The following is a 20067-nucleotide window of genomic DNA, read 5'->3' as shown; positions in this document are numbered from 1 at the left end:
TTTTTGTTTTTTTTCTTTTTTTCTCATTTTTTCTTTTGTCTCTGCCAAATTCAGAATCCCCTGAAACATGAGATATTTTAGTTAGCACCATTAGGGTAAATAAAGTACACTAACTTATTATGATTACTCACCAAAGTTTCCTCTCTCTCTTCATTCATTCTTTTCACCAACTGCTCCTTAGTCCAGTTGGCAATCCATGGCTTTGGTGGTCTTTCACCCCTGTTGTTGCGTTTGTTTTTTGAAAGGTGAAAGTAGATTATCATCAGGGCGAAGAGGTAGCCATTGATTGCCTTCTTCTTCTTCTCCTGGTAGTCTGTTATGCCCCTGATCATGAAGGTCAAGACATGCCCCCCCCCCCAGTTTCTCTCCTCTATGCCCTCCATCTCAAAAATCGGGACCAGGTGCACCGGCGATATTTTGTTTATCGTCGTTGGCAAAAGGAACGCCATCTGTATGTAGAGGATGAATATCCTCTTGAACATCAGGCGTTCCTCTTCGTTGCCAACGCCGATTTCCATCATTTCATCGGTAAGACTTTTGAGGGTCTTACCCTGGAATCTTTTATAAATTATTTTGTCAGATTCAGAAAGTTTCTTGTAGTCAACTTTCTCAGGAAATAGATCTCCTACAAAAAGGAAAACAACAAAGCAACCAAGTCAGTTCAGATACACCCAAGCATCAGGTTAATATACACCCAAGCAACAACTTAATATAAATCTATAATTTTGAGCTAATTACCTGTTGCATTGATGCCAAGCGCATCACCTATTTTTTTCGGGGTTATATGGAAAGAACCATATCCTGTCCTCAGTTTGTTCTCCCCAAGTTTGAAGTTTTTTGCCAACTCTCTCAAGAGTTGGTGATCCACCCTCAGTGGTGGGATGTGCATCAACCCACCGAATCCAAGATCCCTGACAATGGCCTTCTTCTCCTCAGTCATGTTTCTGAACTTATCATTCAGGAGATGTGTGACACATTTGAGGTCTTTGGTTTGGTTTCTTGCTGCCATTTTCTCTGAAACTAAAAATACACCCAAAGACATCAGTAATATACACCCATATATATGACTCAGATACACCCATTGATAACAACTAAGATACACCCATTGATAACAGTAAGATACACCCATATATGAGTCAAGACAGCCAGATATTCGCAAGATACACCCATTCATAACAGTGAGATACACCCATTCATAACAGTGAGATACACCCAAAGATCTCAAACAAGATACACCCATTGATTACAGTGACATACACCCATAGATATTATTCAGATACATCCATATAGATATCAGACAGATATCACTCAGCCATGCTTCAATATAAAGCCACATTACAAGGTTAAGCAGTTTACACCCCCGAATATACGCAATAAACCCCCAAAAATCAACAAAAATAGCAGGAGAACTTAGAACGACGTAGAACTAAGAAGAACGACGTATAACTCAGAAGAACGACGTATAACAAAGAAGCAACAGTAACAGTAAACCCTATCAGAACGACGTAGAAGAAAAGTAAAATATACAGTATTTTAATGCACTTACGTTGAGTATTCTTGGTTTGTTTTTTCTTCAGATTCTTCTTCACAGAGAGGTTGATGGTGTTTTGATGCAGTTTTCGAACTACGATTTCTATATTTTGAAAGTTGATCTTCGCTCGAAAATGAGAGGGTTTCGTTGATTTGAAAGTGCCTTGAGAAATGGAAGAAGTGGAAGAAGTGGAAGAGTCTCCCATACGTAACCGTTCGAATGCTGAGCGCGTGATTTGGACGCGGCATCTTGTCTCTCTTTCGTGCGCGTGTTTCGTGTTTGGACTGGGCCAACTTGGTTGCTTGTATGCTTGTATGTGTAGCAGGCCCGATTAAATAAATAATTGATTATTAAATTCTTGAAGAATGCCATTATGCGCATGTTAGCAGACATTTATAAATACTTGATGGGATAGATTATCATTCGTAATTTTTACCAAAATCCCCCCCCCCCCAATGCTCGTTTCAAATATGTAAATAACTCTAGTCTACAAAGCGATCGAATGATAACATTAAATAATTCTCTATTTTCTAAGAATACTCTCATTTTATCAGATTTATTTATTTTAGATATATATTTTATATTTATCTCTTAAATATTTATATAATTTATTTTTATATTTAAAAAATGTAATATTAAATTTTTTTATTTAAAATATATTTTTATATTATTTTTTAAATTGATATATTAGATTTTTTTTAAAATAATATAAAAAATAATTTTTTATAAAAATAATTTATTTAATTATTAATTTTAATAATATATTTATTTTTTAAATAATTTATATATGATAAAAAATATGCTTACTTGTTTAGAATATAAATTTTATTATTATATTTGTATGTTTATGATTTTAATTATACTTTTAAATATTTTGAATAGATTTACTTTATTATAGGTGGAAACTCAGGTGAAGTCGATTTCACGTAAAATTGATATATGAGAGCCGTTAGATGAAAATTTACTCAAATCAGTCAAATCATCTAACGGCTCTCAGGTATCAACTTCACGTGAAGTTCGACTGCACTTGAGTTTTCACCTTTATTATATTATATTTTACATATAAATATATATTTCATTAGGTAATTAAATAAAGATATATTTTTTTAATAAAAAATTTAATAACCAAACTAACCATTAATTATGTTGGTAAGAAGTGATCTACGGTAGGAAGAGGGATCGAGTGAGATGACGGGAGATAGTGATGACGTCCACGCTAGGACAGCGAAGTTAAGGGCGATGAGAATTCAATGACATCGTTAAGAGATGATGTGCTAAAAAAAGAGAGATTATGTGAAAGGACAGTAGATCGCGACGACTTTGGTGCTGTTTCTTATCACGACTGCGATGGCGATGCTTAAAACACTACTAGAAAAGTAATTATTACAAAGGGATATTTCCGACGGATTTTATCCCACGAAAATACAGATGGAATTACAGAGGAATTTTTTGTCGGAAAACAAAAAATATGAATTAGCATAAATTACAGACGGAAAAAGAAATCCGTCGATAATTCCGTCGGAAAAATTAATTTTTTTTTTCATGAAAAATAGTTACAGACGGAAAATCTGTCTGTAATTAAATAGACAAAACGCTGCATTTTATTAAATTATTATAGACAGAAAATCCGTCTGTAATTTAAAATTTTCCGTCGGAAATATTTGATATTTTAGGTTTATGATGGTTGGGGTTATGTTTATCCACGAGCTCCATTCATTCACATCACACAAATCAAACCTAGCATTTCCCACAGCGCCACCGCCGACGAGCTTCTTCTTCTCCTTTCCTCACCCACAGCGCCACCGCCGGCCACTCTAACCGCCGCAGCTACTTTCTCCTTCTTCTCCTCTTCTTTAAACACGGAACCAGTAGAATACAGCCCCTGTGTCTCTCGTTCGCAGAACAAAGCAAGCTCAAGCTCCACCACCGCCGTGCCTCTCTCTCCTTTTATCCCCTTCAGTTCTGGCTCGCATACCTTCGCGCAAGCCCTAGCTCCGTGGCGACTAAAATCGGTTCCACCGTCAGCCGCGGTTCCACCTCTCTCTTGCCCCCTGTTCGAACCGATATGGTGCGTGAACTAGGGTTTTGGTTTTGTGGCAGTGGTTGTTCATCGGAGAGCCACTGGCGATGCTCCTATTCTCAAGCATTCTAAATTCAAGGTGATCTTCGTATTGGCAGCATTATATTTTTCCCAGACTTCAACTCAAAATTCATATGATTTTTTTTGCTTATCGTAATCGCTCTGCTTTCTCATTGTTTATTGTGATCTATGTGCTTTCTCAGTTCCTTTTTTAGTTACTAATTCAAACTTTTGATTGAGGACCATGATTGGTTTGAATCTGAATTATAATTGTTTACAATATTTTGTCAGTATTAGTTTGGGAGGGAACTTGACAATGGTGGATCTTCCTGGTATAACTAGGGTTCCTGTTCATGGCCAGCCTGAAAATATCTATGATCAGATCAAGGATATTATCATGGAGTATATTAGGCCTGAAGAGAGCATTATTCTGAATGTTCTTTCTGCTACCGTTGATTTTACTACTTGTGAATCCATAAGAATGTCTCAGTCTGTGGATAAAACTGGTTTGAGAACCTTGGCTGTTGTAACAAAGGCTGATAAGTCTCCTGAAGGCTTGTTGGAAAAGGTAACTGCTGATGATGTTAACTGGTTTGAGTTTCATCCAATGCTTTCAAAGATTGACAAATCCATTGTTGGTGTTCCTGTTCTGGCACAGAGGCTAGTTCAAGTTCAAGGCATGATCATATCCAAAACTCTGCCCGAAATTGTGAAGAAAATCAATGAGAAGCTGACTTACAAGCTGACTTAATTTCACCAAGATGCTCAACCAGAAGTTCTCCCTCAATCACGGGTACCTCTTCATATCTTTTAGCTGACTTCAAATTAAATTATGCAAAAATATTTATCTAATTTGTTTATTTGGTTCTTGGTTGGAATCTGATTGCGACCAGCGTTTCGATGGGGTCTACTGAGATCCCTTCTCAGTCAACGGAGACTATTAAGATTCCTACCGCTAACTATGAGTTTGGTGCAACCTTCATTGATCATCCCAAGGTGCTTTTCCCCCCTCTGATTTTGCTTAGTTTCGTTTCATTGTTGTAAGTTCCAACACTCATTGACGATGATATTATTGTGCTTGGTGTTGGGGAGAATATTGACTAATGGAAGGCTCAATGCAAGAGTCAAGTGCGACGTCTCTGAAAATCTCACTCTTAAAGCCAATGCTCAGGTATTTATGCTCCTTTTCTATTATAAGGGAAATGCCACAATTTTTCTGTTGTTTATGAGCCTTTGATATTCTGCTACACAATTTCAGAGGAGTCTCAATGCACAACATAAACAGTCGTCTTAACATGATGAACAAAAACAGAGAGATATCCCTTTGTGGACTGAAAATGAGGGCTGTTCAGCTTTCAACAGATCACAGCACAAGTATTGAAGAGGTGTGTTTCCTTCTTTTTTTCAGAAAAAAAAATGTTTTTGTTGATCAATGAAGTAAATAACAAATGGTATTTATTTTGAGAAGCTAAGGAATTGTGGTCACATCTTGAAATTCTGAAATGTGATCCACTAGACATACATTAGTTATTGAATTGCGTTCTACTACTTGGTGCTTGCATGTGTATGTGTGAGTTGTTTGGAATTTGAATAATTTTGTTTATATTTCAGTTTTTTCTGTCTCATTGGCTTTTATTCACATTTCATCATCATAATATTTTTTACTATCCCCTTTTTGTGAGCAATGTCTGCATATTTTCATATCCATGATTTACGCATGCAACACATATTGCAGTCAAGAACAAGATTGACCTTATTATTTAGATGAGATAGCTTGATTGAAACTTCTAAAAATGGATAAGAGCAAATTAAAAGGAAAAGTTTGTGTGGTGCTATTTATGAACATAATTAATTATAAGCCTTTACTAGAAAGAAAAGTTTTCGTATTTTTAAGATGTTGGTTTTATTCCTTTGCTGATTATTTTTTTTCAATTTTTCTTGCAGGAAGTGTTTAGAATAAGAGCAGAACACCCAGATGATAATCAAGCCATATTGAATGATAGAGTGAAAGGTCAATTAAAAGTCACCAGAGCATTTGGTGCCGGATTCCTGAAGAGGGTCAGTTGATCTTCTGACTTTGGCTATCTGAAATTTAGTTTGCTGTACTCCTTTTGTATTAAAGACTCCTCTGATATTAACAAAGCATTGAAGTTAAGGTGCTTTTCTTTTGTGTGGTATATTGGTATCATGGAAGGGAGCATGATAACCATAGTGATTACGGCGTATTTGATGAGAACATGGAAGGGAGCATGATAACCATAGCAACTATTTTCTGCAATTCAGATTTTCACTAGCAACACTTTCAGGTTTCTCTTATACTTGATGGTTGGCATATTTCCTTTTTGTTAAATTACAGTTTAACTTCCTTGGTAAAGATTCTATCAAGTATGAGAATACAATTGAGGTTGAGCTTCCTGTTTACGATGCAATTTTGAAGTTCCAAAAAGGTCAGGAACTGTCTTCCCATCACTAAAAAAAAAAGAAGAGAAAAAGACAAAGAAACTTTATTTGTTACCATTATAAGTGAGAAGCTTTCAAATACATTCCTGTTATTAATTTTCAGATAAGCGCCCCGGGATGATCTTTTTGACAAGTTGGATACAAGTAAATTAAATGCTCATCTGAAGGAACTCATGCCTGGCCTAACTGCAAAGGTCTTCCGTACATTCAATGCATCTATCACGTTGGATGATATGGTAAGAACTGCTTTATTGAAATGGCATGTTCTGTGTTGTAGCAATTGGCATTTGTATATTTTGTTAATAATTCTATGTCTGACATTGAAAGTGCTCTTTCGTCCACCCTTATCCATTTAGGTTAGAGGGCAATTTTAACTATTGAAATTTTCTATTAGCTTTTAATTTTGGCACCATTGGAATATTGGATTACCTCTTTACATGTCGAAGGTCATAAAAATGTACAAAGCACAGAACTATGTGCCAATAAACATGGGAAAAAACACAAAATCTTCTCTTGGAGCTACTCACCATGAAATTCTATAATAAATCCTTGTGCTTCTAGATATATTCCAAGTGGAAAGTTCATTTCTTATGTATTTATGATGATTTCTTGTCTTGGATTATATATGGACATGCATGCTTAATTTTCCTGGAATCATGTGACAACAGTTGAATAAGGAAACTAAAGAGGGTGATGTTGTCGAAAAGATTCTTGTTTATCAACATGCAAATAAACAGGTAATTTCACTAAGTGATCAATTCTTTATACCAATGATATTGCATTTGTGTAATTTTTTTTTCATGTTCAAGTTTTATTGACTTGTGTTTTCCGTAAAAGGTTGCAATCATTTGTAATCATCAACGCAGTGTTTCAAAATCTCACTTGTCACAAATTGAAAAGTTAACAAACAAGATTGGTGAGCTTCAGGTAATGGACTTGTTACTGGGTGAATTTCTTGATTGATATGCTTGAATTTTACAGTAGACTTGCCTTGTGGCTCATAAACATATAATTGGATTTGGCTTAATCTTGTAGGATGTTCTGAAGGAGCTAAAGACAGATTTGGACAGAGCAAGGAAAGGAAGGTCCCCTCTAAAGGGTTCAGATGGAAAGACAAAAAGGAACTTAGCCCCTGAAGCATAATATACCTTTTCCGAAATTCTTAATGATTGTTTTGATTAGATGTGATGTATAATTTTGGTAAATGTAATGCACAGGCTAGAGAAAAGATCTCTCAAACCAATGCAAAGATTGAGAAAATGGAACGTGATATGAAGACAAAAGAAGATCTGAAAACTGTGGCATTGGGCACGTCCAAGATAAACTATCTTGACCCTAGGATTACAGTTGCCTGGTGCAAACGGAATGAGGTTCCCATTGAAAAGGTGCTGGCTTCTTTTCTTGTATATGAAAAGTTATTTTGTTGTGTTTCAGCATATTTTTGGATAAAATCATTAAAAATCAGTTTTTGCATACCTGCATTAATTTTAAAAAATCATTTAAATATGAAACTGAATATATAAGAAAATGCATGAATGAAGAATGAAAGATACCTTGTGAAAAGAAGAGTCTGTAAATTAAGTTATTAAAGAAAATATTAAAGAAAAAAGACTTTTTATTGGTCAACTAAGTGGAACATTTGGCTTGCTGCACTTTCTATAGTTTTGAGATTAATGACCTTAATTCAAAGCCAGTATATGGTGAGCATGATCATGATTTTCCTGTCCGGCCAATGAGAGAATTTCCTGTCCAATTTTTCTTGAAGGTTATTGTAGAAGAGATCAAGCACTCCCAAACTGCTCATGTCACCAACTTGTGGAGGGACTTTTCCAGTGAATTAATTGTGGGAAAGATCAAGTGCTTCTAATTTCAACAGATTCCCAAGAAAAGTTGGGATTTCACTTGAGAGATTGTTGTATTTGAGGTCTAAATTGATCTGGAGATTTTGGAGTTTTTCAATTTCTGTTTTAGTATGGAAAATAACACAGCTTTTAGTATAGTTGATAGTTTTAGTATGGTTGAATAATACATTGAGGATTATAGTTGATGTATCAATACATTTTGTTTGTATTTTGAATTATATTGACTTGTTTGTTTATTATAGTACTTTTCTTTTAGTTTGATAATACAATGAATTTGTTTATTTTTTTGAAATATTATAAATATTTGAATACAAATTAGATAAAAATTTGTATTAAATTTATATCTATTTAGTATGAAAACAAGTTTATTTTGTAATTGAAAAAATAAAAAAATTCAATTTTATCTTACTGACGAATTTACAGACGGATTTTCTGTCTGTAATCAGAGTGTGAGATCATTTTCCAAGGTTCAAATTACAGACGGAAAATCCGTCGAAAAATCTGTCTGTAATTACAGACGAAAAATCCGTCTGTAATTACAGACAGAAAATCCGTCTGTAATTACAGACGGGAAATCCGTCTGAAAATCCGTCTGTAATTACAGACGGAAAATCCGTCGGAAAGTTCGTCGCCTTTGGGAAATGGATAGAAAATTTACAGAGGGAAAATCCGTCGGTAACTGATAAAAATCCGTCTGTAATTTTTCGATTGATAATAATTTCCGACGGGGCTTTTACAGAGGGACAAAATCCGTCGGTAACCAAAAATCCGTCTGTAATAAAGAGTAAATTCGTCTGTAAATCTGTCTGTATTAATCAATTTTCTAGTTGTGAAAAGATGGAAACTATATGATGAAGAATGAATGGAGGAGTGGAAATGTATTTTAATTAACGGGAGTAGAATTTTAATATTTTAAAAAATTATACCATTACCATCTTAAATAATAAATTACAAAATAACCTAATTAAAATATGACAAATAATTTATATATTATTTTAAAAAGAGTTTGATAGAATTCACCTCAATTTTAATATCTGTCATATATCTATAATATAATGTGGTGTTTTGTTTGAAAGATTTAGTTTGGTGTCATTACAATACAAAATAGCTTTTTTATGGCAACGTTGAAAATAGCTTTCGTTGCCCCTTACAATTAAACTCTTTTAATTTCTCCCCTCCTTTTGAGTAGAATAATAACAATATGTAAAACCAATCGTAAAAAAAAAGGAATTTTAATTTGTATCTTTCAAGCTTTTCATTGCATGTGCTAAATAACCAAACATTTTTGTTCTAAAATATTTATAAGTGATCATTTAAAATATGCTATGTAAGGGGAAACATGGGAAGGGTGAGAGAGTCCAATGAAGCAACAATAAAATGGAGAAGGAATACTGATTACAAGGATTCAATGAGGGGATTGATGCCAAATAAATTCAGTGCTTAAAATGTGTGCATTGGTTTGAACTTTGGAGTCTACAACAAGAAATGACTTATTATAAACAATTCAGTTTCTTATTGCTTCTTGATTCGTTACGTTACACTTATGAAGTTGACTTACTTGACTAGCTAGTACATTCATTTATTAGACTTCTCTCAATCTTTATATATATACAGTAAAATATTAAATTGGTTAATTAAATTATACCGGATTGACCGTACCTTCCACGTGAGTCCAATCAGATGGATCAAGAACTGGTTCTACCTAAACTGGTGCAATTATATTATTATTATTATTGACGTTAATTGTTATAAATTTTATATTCAGTAAATAAATATAAAGATCTTTTGAAATTGAACTCTTACTCTAAATTGGGTTCAAGTTCACAAGAAAACTATATGAAAAGGTTCAGAAGTTACTATGAATATACAAAGTAGTGATGGTCCAAGAAATGAGAAAGAGACTAGGTCAATTAAACTTTGGATTCTTGAAATTTCAAATAGGGTTGGGAAGGGTTAGAATAGGATAGGTTTGGACTTTATCCGCGGATCGAAATTTTTTTAATAATTTTATCTTATTTTATATGTAAGTTGAAAATTTTTCAATTCTAATCTTATTTGTATCTTAAAATTCTAAATCCTATTTTATCATACTCTATTCGCAGAAAAATATAAATTTTTCAAAATAAATATAAAATTCAATCATTCCAAATTTTATATATATTAATAAAATTCAATAATTTTAAATTACTAAATTAACTAATTAACTTAATGATTATTCACTTACTTTAAGCTATTATATGAGAGAAATCGTAGATTTAACTCTCACTTCTTTTACTATATATATAGTTTTTAAAATATATGTGTTATATATTAGTAATACGGATAAGATAGAATAGGGTAGGATATACCTTGAACCCGCACCCGACTATATCCGTAAACAAACCCTAACCACTCTTTACCCTACTCGTGAGTACGTATAGCCAGCCTTAAAATGATTATAAGCGGATATATTTTAAGCCATAAAAATTAATACTATTATCTATAAATTAAACGACAAAGAAAATAATTTAAATTATTTAAAATGAAAAAAATAATAAAATAATAAAATAAATTAATCACTATTAAACTTATAATTCTTATGTTACGTGAATCTTACTATTTTAAATTAAAAATGAATATATATCCTCTCATTTAGTACTTAACTAATTAACTCTATTAAATTAGAAGATTTTGATCCCTATAAAAAGGCTCTCTCTGTACTGGTTTAAGGTAATAGTTAAATTATTGTAACAAATATTGATAATAAAAGTAAAGTTGGAAAAAAGAAAATCAAGCTTTATTTTGTCGGATCAATTTTGGAAGAGTAAAGGAAATGACAATGCTGAGCCCCATGTTAAACAAATAAATAAGTTCAATATAACATTTAAATAATAAAATTTTCCCACTTAAAATAAATAGTTAAGTAATCATTTCCTATGTTACAAATATCATATTAAAAAATTCTCTCTCTTAAAAATTCAAATTGCTATATAGACGAACATGAATATTTTCTATATATGAATATTATATGTGTTGGTAGCAATGGTCGAAAAAGTGGCAACCGACACGGACATATTTTGTTTGAAAGATTTGTCCAAAATTATACTCATAACATTTCATCATTGTATGAGGACCATAGGAGAAAAAAAAAAATTCAAGCTTTTTTCACTGTATGAATGCGACGAGCAAAGAAAAAGATATAGACATTCATGATTGTACCGCTCAAAATCAAATTGCTTTTGTAAATTTTCCAAACAACAACGGCCACATATATATCTCTCTTTGGCATCCATCAAAGTATTTAGAAAACAACAGTAACAAATATATAGATTGTGACCCCACACTACAAATTTAATGGCTTATCCTGTTATCCAAATCTTTTCGAGTTGTAATTAATTTGCGATCTTGTGCCTCTTTTACCTTGGAAACGCTATAAATGAATTTTGTGGGGCTACCCTCGCAATATCTACAAGTTTAGACTGGAATATTCTTTCATGTCAACATAGGTAAATTTTTCTTATCAATATTGTTAAGTTATAAGGACAAAAACATTCTAAAACGAAATTAATTAACTAATTAATTAATTAATTAATTAATTCAAAATTGTTCGGATACATTGATAGAGCTACGACTAACAATGGATATGGTAGAATAGATTAATTTTATTCGCAGGTTAAAAATTTTATTGAAATCAGAGGCGAAGCTGAAGCTATATTGTAGAAAAGGGGACAATGGTTCTCTTAATTATAATTTTTTATATATAAATTATATGTAAATTTTAGTTTAACCTCTCTTAAAATTTTATTTTAGTTTTATTTTATTGTGTAAATATTTTTAGCCTTTCTATAATATTTTATCTAGTTTCGCCCCTGATTGAAACTCTACCCTATCCTATTCGTAGATTGAGAATCTCTCAACCCTAACTCTACCCGCATCCTAAAGTTCTAAACCCTACCTTACCCTACCCTACCTGCAGAAATATCAAATTTTTCAAAACAAATATAAAATTCAATCATTCCAAATTTCATACATATTAATAAAATAAAAAAAAACTAAATTCAAATTAAAATTAAAAATAATAAAATCTTAAAGAAATCTAATATAAAATTACAAACATACATATTATTATAAATATACAAATGCTTTAAATTACTTAATTAACTAACTAGTTTAGTGGTTACTCACTTATTACAAGTTATTATATGAAAGAGGTTATAGATTCAAATTCAAATTCAACTCTCACTTCTTTTACTATATACTTAATTTTTATAAAATATGTGTTATATATGAAGTGCGGATACGATAGAGTAGGATACACCCTAAACCCATACCTTACCCTACCCGTAGGCATACCCAACTCGAACGAATTGGACCGGATTGAATACCTGCGGATAGGGTATGTATTGTGAGTCCTAGATAGAACACTTGAATACTAAGATTATTTTGAGTTTAGAATTTAAAAGAAATTCAGTGATTAGAATGACAAATCTAAAAAGAATTGACAAGAAGAATACCTATAAAAAAATTTGAAAATTTCATGTTGGCAACTAAGCATGAGGGTTGCGTTCGTTGTGGGACTTAACCCAACACCTTACGGCACGAGCTGACGACAGCCATACACCACTTGTGTCTGCGTTCCCGAAGGCACCCCTCTCTTTCAAGAGAATTTGCGGCATGTCAAGTCTTGATAAGGTTCTTCGTTTTGCATCGAATTAAACCACATGCTCCACAGTTTATGCGTATCCCGTCAATTCTTTTAAGTTTCATTCTTGCGAACGTTAAGAGTTTTTTATGTAAGGTGTTAGAATTATAATTATCAGAAGATGAATTATATGTTAGAAAGTTGTTAAGGTCTCGTATTTATATTCTTTGATTCGTTAAGAGATTTTCGAATTTATAATTATTAACTCATATAACAATTTATCTAGAATTTTAGAATATTTGGATAAGATACTATTTAACCCACGTTATACTTAAGAATTTATATTCAACATTTGGTACATTCGCTAAGATTTGAATTTAAGTGCAGTGTATTAAAAGATATATAATTTTATCAATTGAGCTAGGTTTCAGCTGCGCGTTATTAAAACTTATGTAAAGCTTCCAATCTGTGTTTGACTTGGACATTAGGATAATCTTAGGCATTATGAGATTCTTCAAAAGAAAAATTAAAATGAAAATTTATATGTATTTATTTTTATATAAAATTGATTGTTAAATAATAATTTATTAAATATATTTAATCATCTAATAATTCGCAACTATTAATTTTATATGAAGATCTCTGAATGTGCATCTTTACCAAATAATAAATTCACAAGCTTTGGTATATTATGTAGAAATCATGCTCAATTTATTACTAATTAAGCAACCAAAATCTTGGCCAACATGATTTATTAGTGCAACGTTAAATGTGGAAGTACGAAGGAATGACAATGAAAAGGAAGGTATATACAAAGTGCCTTTGGGCCCTCATCATGAAAAAAAAAAACAGATAACATGAAAAGCCTACTATTTCTTTATTGTTTCCATATCAAAAGATAATAAGGGAATGCCCAAAAGCCCAAAATCTATGGAAGTTTTTTCCCATTGTAAAAGCCCAACAATGAGAATCACCAGTCCAGAAAAGACTCCTAGCCCAAAAAAGGAAAAAGAAAAAGAAAAATAAAAGAAAAGTAAATACATTGAATTTTCTACAAGATGATAGTCAACTCTGACGCCTTGACGTTGACAACAATCATCTATCATAATCACATTGAATCACGTTCGCTTAATTTGAAAATTACAACTAACATGCTTAGTCACGTTGTTACTTGTTACATGGCATCTAAACAAAGAAAGTTAGGCTTTAATTTACTCAAACGTGGATAGAGTAGTCATGTAAACCTATTAAAAAAAATGAAAAGCATAATACTAAATTCTTAACTAGTCCAACTGATCCAATTGAATTTAGTAAAATCACGTGAAATCATCTCCTATGGATTCATTGCACATACTTATCTTATGTAATATTAAACATTGTTAAAATCCGAGAACATGACTTCATCACAAAGTGAGAAAAGTGTCATGAATGTGACTTGTTCACAGTGATAAACTTTTTCCACAATTTAGCATTAAATGAGAGAATAACACATTTTGAATAAAGTTAGTTGATGCCACACGGAATTAACAAAAGCGAAAAGAACTCATAGGTTTTGATGGTAACATACATGCATGAGAAGAAACCTACATGTGAATTAAGTTACTCTGAATACTCTCTCATATTGCTAAGTTAGAGAGGAACAAAAATATCAAATATCTCGGAATTTACTTTAATATTCTCAAAAATATATACTAATCAATGCTAGGGGTGCACATGGGCCGGGTGAAGCCGGGTTTGATGGGACCCAGACCCAGACCCGACCCGAAATATACAACGGGTCTATTTATTAGACCCGAACCCGACCCTAGACCCGATGAAACCAATACATTTTCGGGCCACAATTATACCGGGTGAAAATCGGGTGAAAACCGGGCCGGTAACATTACATTACGTTGATACCTTCTTGTAAGCTAGCATGTAAAAATATCCAAATTTCCAAGACTCCAACCATTATTTAACATGGTAAAATTCACTTAAAAAAATATAACAAGAACCAACCCTTCTTTAAAATTAAAGCATAACCACAATCAATACTAAAGCAAAACCACAATCAATACTAATATTGTCTAATAATATCAAATATTTAAATCAATACAAATAACACAATATTATGCATTAGCCTAAAGTCTTATTCATTCTAAACATAAAACATTAACTTATAGTCTTATAATGACTAATAACACAAAATATTAAGGTTTACAATACTTAAATTCCACATAAAAATAGTCATGATCCATTACTACTAATAACACAAAATATTAATTATGTATGATGACCGGGCCACCGGGCCGACTTCGGGTGACCCGAGCTATGGCCCGGACCCGACCCGAAATAATGACCGGGTCTATTTTTGAGACCCTAACCCGGCCCTAAACCCGATGAAATCACACCAAATTAGTCCCTAAAGTGTTCGGGCCCGGGCCGGACCTTCGGGCCGGGCCGGGTCTGTGCACCCCTAATCAATGCTATGCTTATGGCCCTCTTGTCTTTTCCGCATTTTTTGCTCCCTTCACTTTCATCCTCTCTTCAAGTTGCAATTGAATTTTGCTAACTGTACAAGGCACATAATTGAAATGTATAATAGATTCGGCTTTCAAATCTTAAAACATCTACAGAGTTAGGTGTACTAGACTAAAATTGACTGATAAATTACACTAAAAATAATCTAATCATATAAGTTTAAACAATCTTCAAATAATATTTATCACATAATTCAAATCTATACACCAAATTTTATTGTATGCATCACAACATTGTCCAAGTTAATTTTATTCAGCCATGCTGAAATAGTACCTCAAATTCAATAAGCACAAAATAGAGTTAACTAATTAATCTTTGCCGGTTTGTTATGCAGATTTCATTGCATCAATAAGTTTCCTTTAAAAATAAATTACTAAAAGAATGTAGAGCTGGGAGATATTAGACTATAAAGAAACAAAAGAAATATGAGTATTTTATAACTGTATTAACAACAAACAAAAACAGGAAACTGTGGTCAAGAAGAAAGACTGCTCCTAACCCATTGCCATAGCTTCAATATAATTAGTGTGTATGCACAATAGGGCAAATAAACACGCTTTCGCCTCAATGTACACAAATCAATTTACCCTCCATAAGAATTTCATAAAGATTACTACAACCAGAGCATTTAAAAAAAGTAATAAAAAACTTTCTTTTCTTTTCTCGACTAAATTCCCATTTTGGTCCCTGAGATTCACGCGATTACTCATTTTGGTCCCCGAAATTCAAAATTACCTATACTGGTCCTCCAGATTCAAGTTTTGGCACCAATATGGTCCCTCGACTCTTTCCGATGATGATTAGGCAAATGGAATGCTGAGATGACACCCTTCCTGTCACGTTGAACGCTGTAACGACTAGTTAATGTGGCGAGGGTTGTATTTGTATCCAATTTAGTCCATGAAACCCTAATTATCTTATTATTTATCTGAGTTATAATGACAAAGTTTTAATAAGGGGGACTAAATTGGATACAAATACAACCCTCGCCACATTAATTAGCCGTTATAGCGTCCAACGTGACAGGAAAGGTGTCATCTCAGCACTCCATTTGCCTAATCATCACCGGAAAGAGTTGAGGGACCATATTGGTGCCAAAACTTGAATCTGGAAGACCAGTATAGGTAATTTTAAATTTCGGGGACCAAAATGAGTAATCGCGTGAATGTCAGGGACCAAAATGGGGATTTAGTCTCTTTTCTCCTTTTTCTTCTTGTCCTTTTTTACACTCCAAACTTACCATTTTTTAATTACAATGGACCTGGGGTGCTATCACTACTACAAAAGCCAGGCTACTCAGAAGATTCATGAGAATCTAGGTTTAAGTGCTGGACCGCTATTTGGATGAGAAGGACTAAGCTTTTGAATCCAATGAAGAAGCCCTTTCTTATGATCCTGGTACAAAGGGTTTTGCAGCAGAGTCAAGGTTCCGTCCAATGCAAGTGATGATTCGAATTGTTCTAACACCTTAACAACCTGCCAGAACTCAGGCCTCTTTTCTGGATGCACGGACCAACATTGCTCGATTAAAGCGCGCATTGCAGGTGGGCAATTGGAAGGAATAACAGGCCTTGAATTCTGAATATATACAAACATCACAGAAGTGTTAGAATTGCTTGGGCAAATCCTATAATTTGAAATGTCATAATAAGAGAGAAGGAAAATCTATGAACAAGAAGGCTGATCACCCTCAAATTTAATAAGCTCCATTCATGGTAATCGGTATCAGCGAGAATGAAGAAGCCATTTGCGTAAAATTATAATGCAAGTTATTTCATTTTCTAACTAGTGGACCTTCCCTGCCAACTTTGCCAAGTATAGATGAATATAGTTTCTACCACTCCACCACTATTTTAAAAGTCATGCAGCCAAAGAGGTACCTCACCTAGGAATTTTGCTATAAAATATAAGGTGTTTTCAGGCCATCAATGGGATACAAACATAGATTAAAAAGTGTAAACAGTCGTCTTAAAGACTAGAGAAAGCTTAGAAAAAATAAGAAAATGTATCATCAACTACGTGATAAAATCTTGGAGAAAAACAAGGCAAAAACCACGTAAGCATTGACAATAATAAAAGCCATATTGATAAAAGGCAATTTAGATATTAGCATATTACAAAACATATCAGTTAATGGAGCATGCATTCGTCTAGCAGAAAGTGAAGTGAATCAGTAACACAAATCCAGTTTTCAATACTCTTACATGGTTGCTATTCAAACAGATCCAAAACAACCACTAACCCCAAATGATACAAAGTGATCATAGCAGAAGGAGGATTTGGATGAAAGAAAAGGGGCAATCATGCTTTTCCTATCCAATTATGAATAAGATTAAAACCCAATGTGCACAGAAGTCTATACATGAAAGAGAAATAAACTTGAGGAACTTTACAAAGAGGTTATGCATTAAAAAGACTTAATTGCAAAGGAGCATACCTTATTTACCACTGCAAAAGCAGCCTGGATGGGAGTCATATCCTCATATGGTATTGTTCCGGTTACCATTTCCCACAGGATAAGCCCAAAACTATATACATCAACCTTTCTCCCATAGGATTTACGTTTGATCATCTCAGGTGCCATCCAGCGGTACGTACCAGGGTCATCAGCTAATAAGTCGCAATATGCTTCCTCACAAGCAATCCCAAAATCAGCAATTTTAAGGTGAAAGTCTTCGCTAATAAGGACATTCTCTGGTTTAAGGTCTCTATGAATGACACCTTGAGAGTGTATATATTCCATCCCGCGCGCAATATCCAGAGCAAAAGCAATTAGTTTCTGCATAGAAATAGTCTTTTTCTCCAATTTATGCAAATATGCTCTTAAGGAACCTTCTGCTAGATATTCAGTGATAACACAATAAACAGGTGGTTTTCTGCACGCTGCTACAAACTGTTGAATCAGAAAAAAATATATATATTAGACAGTTCTCTAAATTACCAGCCTTGATATTATATTAACTTTCTCAACAATATGTGAGCCAACAATCAAACTAAAATACAAGAAAGAGGATGCATAAAGTAGTGTCCTTATTTCTACATCACTGAAGGATCAAGGAACTAATGGATTTGCCTTCCTTGCATTCAACAGAATAACAGATAGTACTCTGTAGTTGCACAACCAGAATTTGTGAACATGATGTAAAAAAGAAGGGAAATGGATCAACTTGGTTACCTTTATAACATTCTGATGGTGGAGGCGAGACAAAAGCGAGACCTCTCTAATGAACTGATTCTCCAACCGATAAGCCATGTTTCCATTTTCGTCGTCATCTGGCACGCGGATAATCTTCACAGCAACAGGCTCTTCGTTATACATACCATGGTAAAGTCGACTGTGAGCCCCATAAGCGAATCTGACACCAAGGAACAGCTTAGAGAGGTCCACAGTCCACTCTTCAGCTGTTTCCACAGCAGTGACCCTTCCTCCACCATGGTCAAAGTATTTCGTCCACGCAGATTCCTTGCGGTGCTTTGACTTCTCTCCCAATTTCATTGATGCAAGTTGCCCAATTGGACTACCTTGAGGCGATTTTGAATTCGACAACGCCTTGGTTTCTCTACAGTCCTTAGTGTGCTGGTTCATTAACTTCCCCATAATTCTCTTCTCCTGGTCTTTCCTCCGAGGAGTGGTTGGAGTTGAGAACCTCTTCTGCTCATGCTGGGCTTCCTTAAACGCATCGGAGAGAAGAGTTACCGGCAAAGGGGACAAAGATCTCTGCCTATTCGTTATTGGATTTCTCTGAACCTGTGACACGTTAGATACAGAGTTTGGATTATAAGGAACTGCAGGTGCCGCAGCCGGCGCCGGCGCTGGCGCTGGTTGTGCTGCTGCGGGCCTTGATTTCAGAGTCCCTGAGTTCTGCTGCCGCTGAATGCTGTTAGGAAAAGAGCCCAATCTGGAATACTCCAATCGGTGACAAACTGTGTGAGAGAACTTAGCCCTCCTTATCCAAGAGCTGCTGCTATCTTCATCCATCTTATAACCCCAAAGATCCCCCCCCTAAGAGACAAACTCTAGAACACCTTGCAGGCACAAATCAAAACTATCTTTGAAGAAGGCTCAACGCTAAAGAGACCAGTTTTCCTCAGACCCATCAATCAAAGACAACAGAGTTTGGAGAGTTTTGAATTATAAAAAACCAAACTTGTGAACAGTAAAAATGAGGAACCATTCAAACCAGAGAAAACGAGGCAAAGGGGAGCTGCTGATCTTGTATGAAAGATCCAGCTCCATTCAGTGAAGGAAGATTCCAACAGACATGAAGAGTTTGAAGAAGAGAAATGCTTTATGAAATCAAAGAAGAAGACTTGGCCTTTGGTAGCGTCCACAGCCAACAACACCCTCTTACCATCCAAATTATGAAAGTCAAAGACCTCCCCACCTTCCGTAAAAGCCTGAAAAAACCCACACAGATACCAGAATAAACTAATCCATCGAAACAATGTATTTAACTTCAAATCAAATTTACTTTTTATTTAAAAAAAATTATTTCCTTTTTAATATTGACAATGAAGACACAGGCATGATTGCGTCCCCCATTGACTACACTAATCAGTAATAATTACTATTAAATAATCACGAGACCATTGAGATCTTATAGCAGATAAACAATTCCCAGATACAGAAACAAAACAAACTACGTCACACACAAAAAAAAAAGTCGTCTTTTTATTAGAAAAAAACGGAAAATTAATTAAGGGAGAAGAAAAGGTTGCTGCTTTGTTACAGTGTTAGAACTGCTAATATTTTTTTTTAAAGGAGTCGTGAGAGAGATATTTTACCTTGAAATGGATAAAAGAAAGGGCTTTCACAAAGGTGGAGAAATTGAACCGGCGTGTGCTACAAGAATTGATGTTTCTGTATTCTGTTAAGAATATGCTGGCGATGCCAGAAAATTCCTGCACCTAATTCCATTTTCCGCACAGAGAAAGACAGACAGAAAGAAAGAAAGAAGGAGACGAGGGACTCTCTTTTTCATTATTATTATTA

At 34.0% G+C, this 20067-nt stretch overlaps 3 protein-coding genes across 9 annotated transcripts; 1 reads left to right on the top strand and 2 right to left on the bottom strand.

Moving 5' to 3' along the window:
• Nucleotides 1–23: 23 nt before the first annotated feature.
• Nucleotides 24–956, bottom strand: LOC130966984 (uncharacterized). Its single transcript, XM_057891804.1, has 3 exons — nucleotides 739–956; nucleotides 132–625; nucleotides 24–41 (listed from the first exon to the last, which is right to left on the bottom strand). The coding sequence occupies exons 1-3, from the start codon at nucleotides 938–940 to the stop codon at nucleotides 24–26; spliced, it is 714 nt and encodes a 237-aa protein (XP_057747787.1). The 5' UTR covers nucleotides 941–956.
• Nucleotides 957–3248: 2292 nt separating this feature from the next.
• LOC130969249 (DNA topoisomerase 1-like) lies at nucleotides 3249–8172 on the top strand. Of its 7 annotated transcripts, none has more exons than XR_009081831.1 (12): nucleotides 3249–3690; nucleotides 3903–4179; nucleotides 4270–4404; nucleotides 4505–4607; nucleotides 4704–4782; nucleotides 4870–4996; nucleotides 5556–5669; nucleotides 5806–6058; nucleotides 6175–6307; nucleotides 6740–6808; nucleotides 6909–6998; nucleotides 7107–7264. XR_009081831.1 is itself a non-coding variant. In XM_057894894.1 (12 exons), exons 11-12 carry the CDS (start codon nucleotides 7259–7261, stop codon nucleotides 7936–7938), a joined length of 300 nt encoding a protein of 99 aa, XP_057750877.1. In that variant the 5' UTR covers nucleotides 3249–3690; nucleotides 3903–4179; nucleotides 4270–4404; nucleotides 4505–4782; nucleotides 4870–4996; nucleotides 5556–5669; nucleotides 5806–6058; nucleotides 6175–6307; nucleotides 6740–6808; nucleotides 6909–6998; nucleotides 7107–7258; the 3' UTR covers nucleotides 7939–8172. The 7 variants fall into 7 exon arrangements, 2 of the variants coding, with proteins under 2 accessions (XP_057750877.1, XP_057750878.1); XR_009081830.1 differs by having other exon boundaries at nucleotides 4505–4782; nucleotides 5806–5917; nucleotides 5987–6058; XM_057894894.1 differs by adding an exon at nucleotides 7837–8172 and having other exon boundaries at nucleotides 4505–4782; nucleotides 7107–7456.
• A 7307-nt stretch (nucleotides 8173–15479) lies between these two features.
• On the bottom strand, nucleotides 15480–20067 carry LOC130966747 (serine/threonine/tyrosine-protein kinase HT1-like). The gene is made up of 4 exons (XM_057891572.1): nucleotides 19860–20067; nucleotides 18250–19472; nucleotides 17512–17967; nucleotides 15480–16652 (listed from the first exon to the last, which is right to left on the bottom strand). Exons 2-4 carry the CDS (start codon nucleotides 19051–19053, stop codon nucleotides 16380–16382), a joined length of 1533 nt encoding a protein of 510 aa, XP_057747555.1. The 5' UTR covers nucleotides 19054–19472; nucleotides 19860–20067; the 3' UTR covers nucleotides 15480–16379.

Source organism: Arachis stenosperma, chromosome 3, assembly GCF_014773155.1.
Source record: "Arachis stenosperma cultivar V10309 chromosome 3, arast.V10309.gnm1.PFL2, whole genome shotgun sequence".
In the NCBI taxonomy this organism is placed as follows: domain Eukaryota; kingdom Viridiplantae; phylum Streptophyta; class Magnoliopsida; order Fabales; family Fabaceae; genus Arachis; species Arachis stenosperma.
This window is presented reverse-complemented; position numbering and strand designations above follow the sequence as displayed.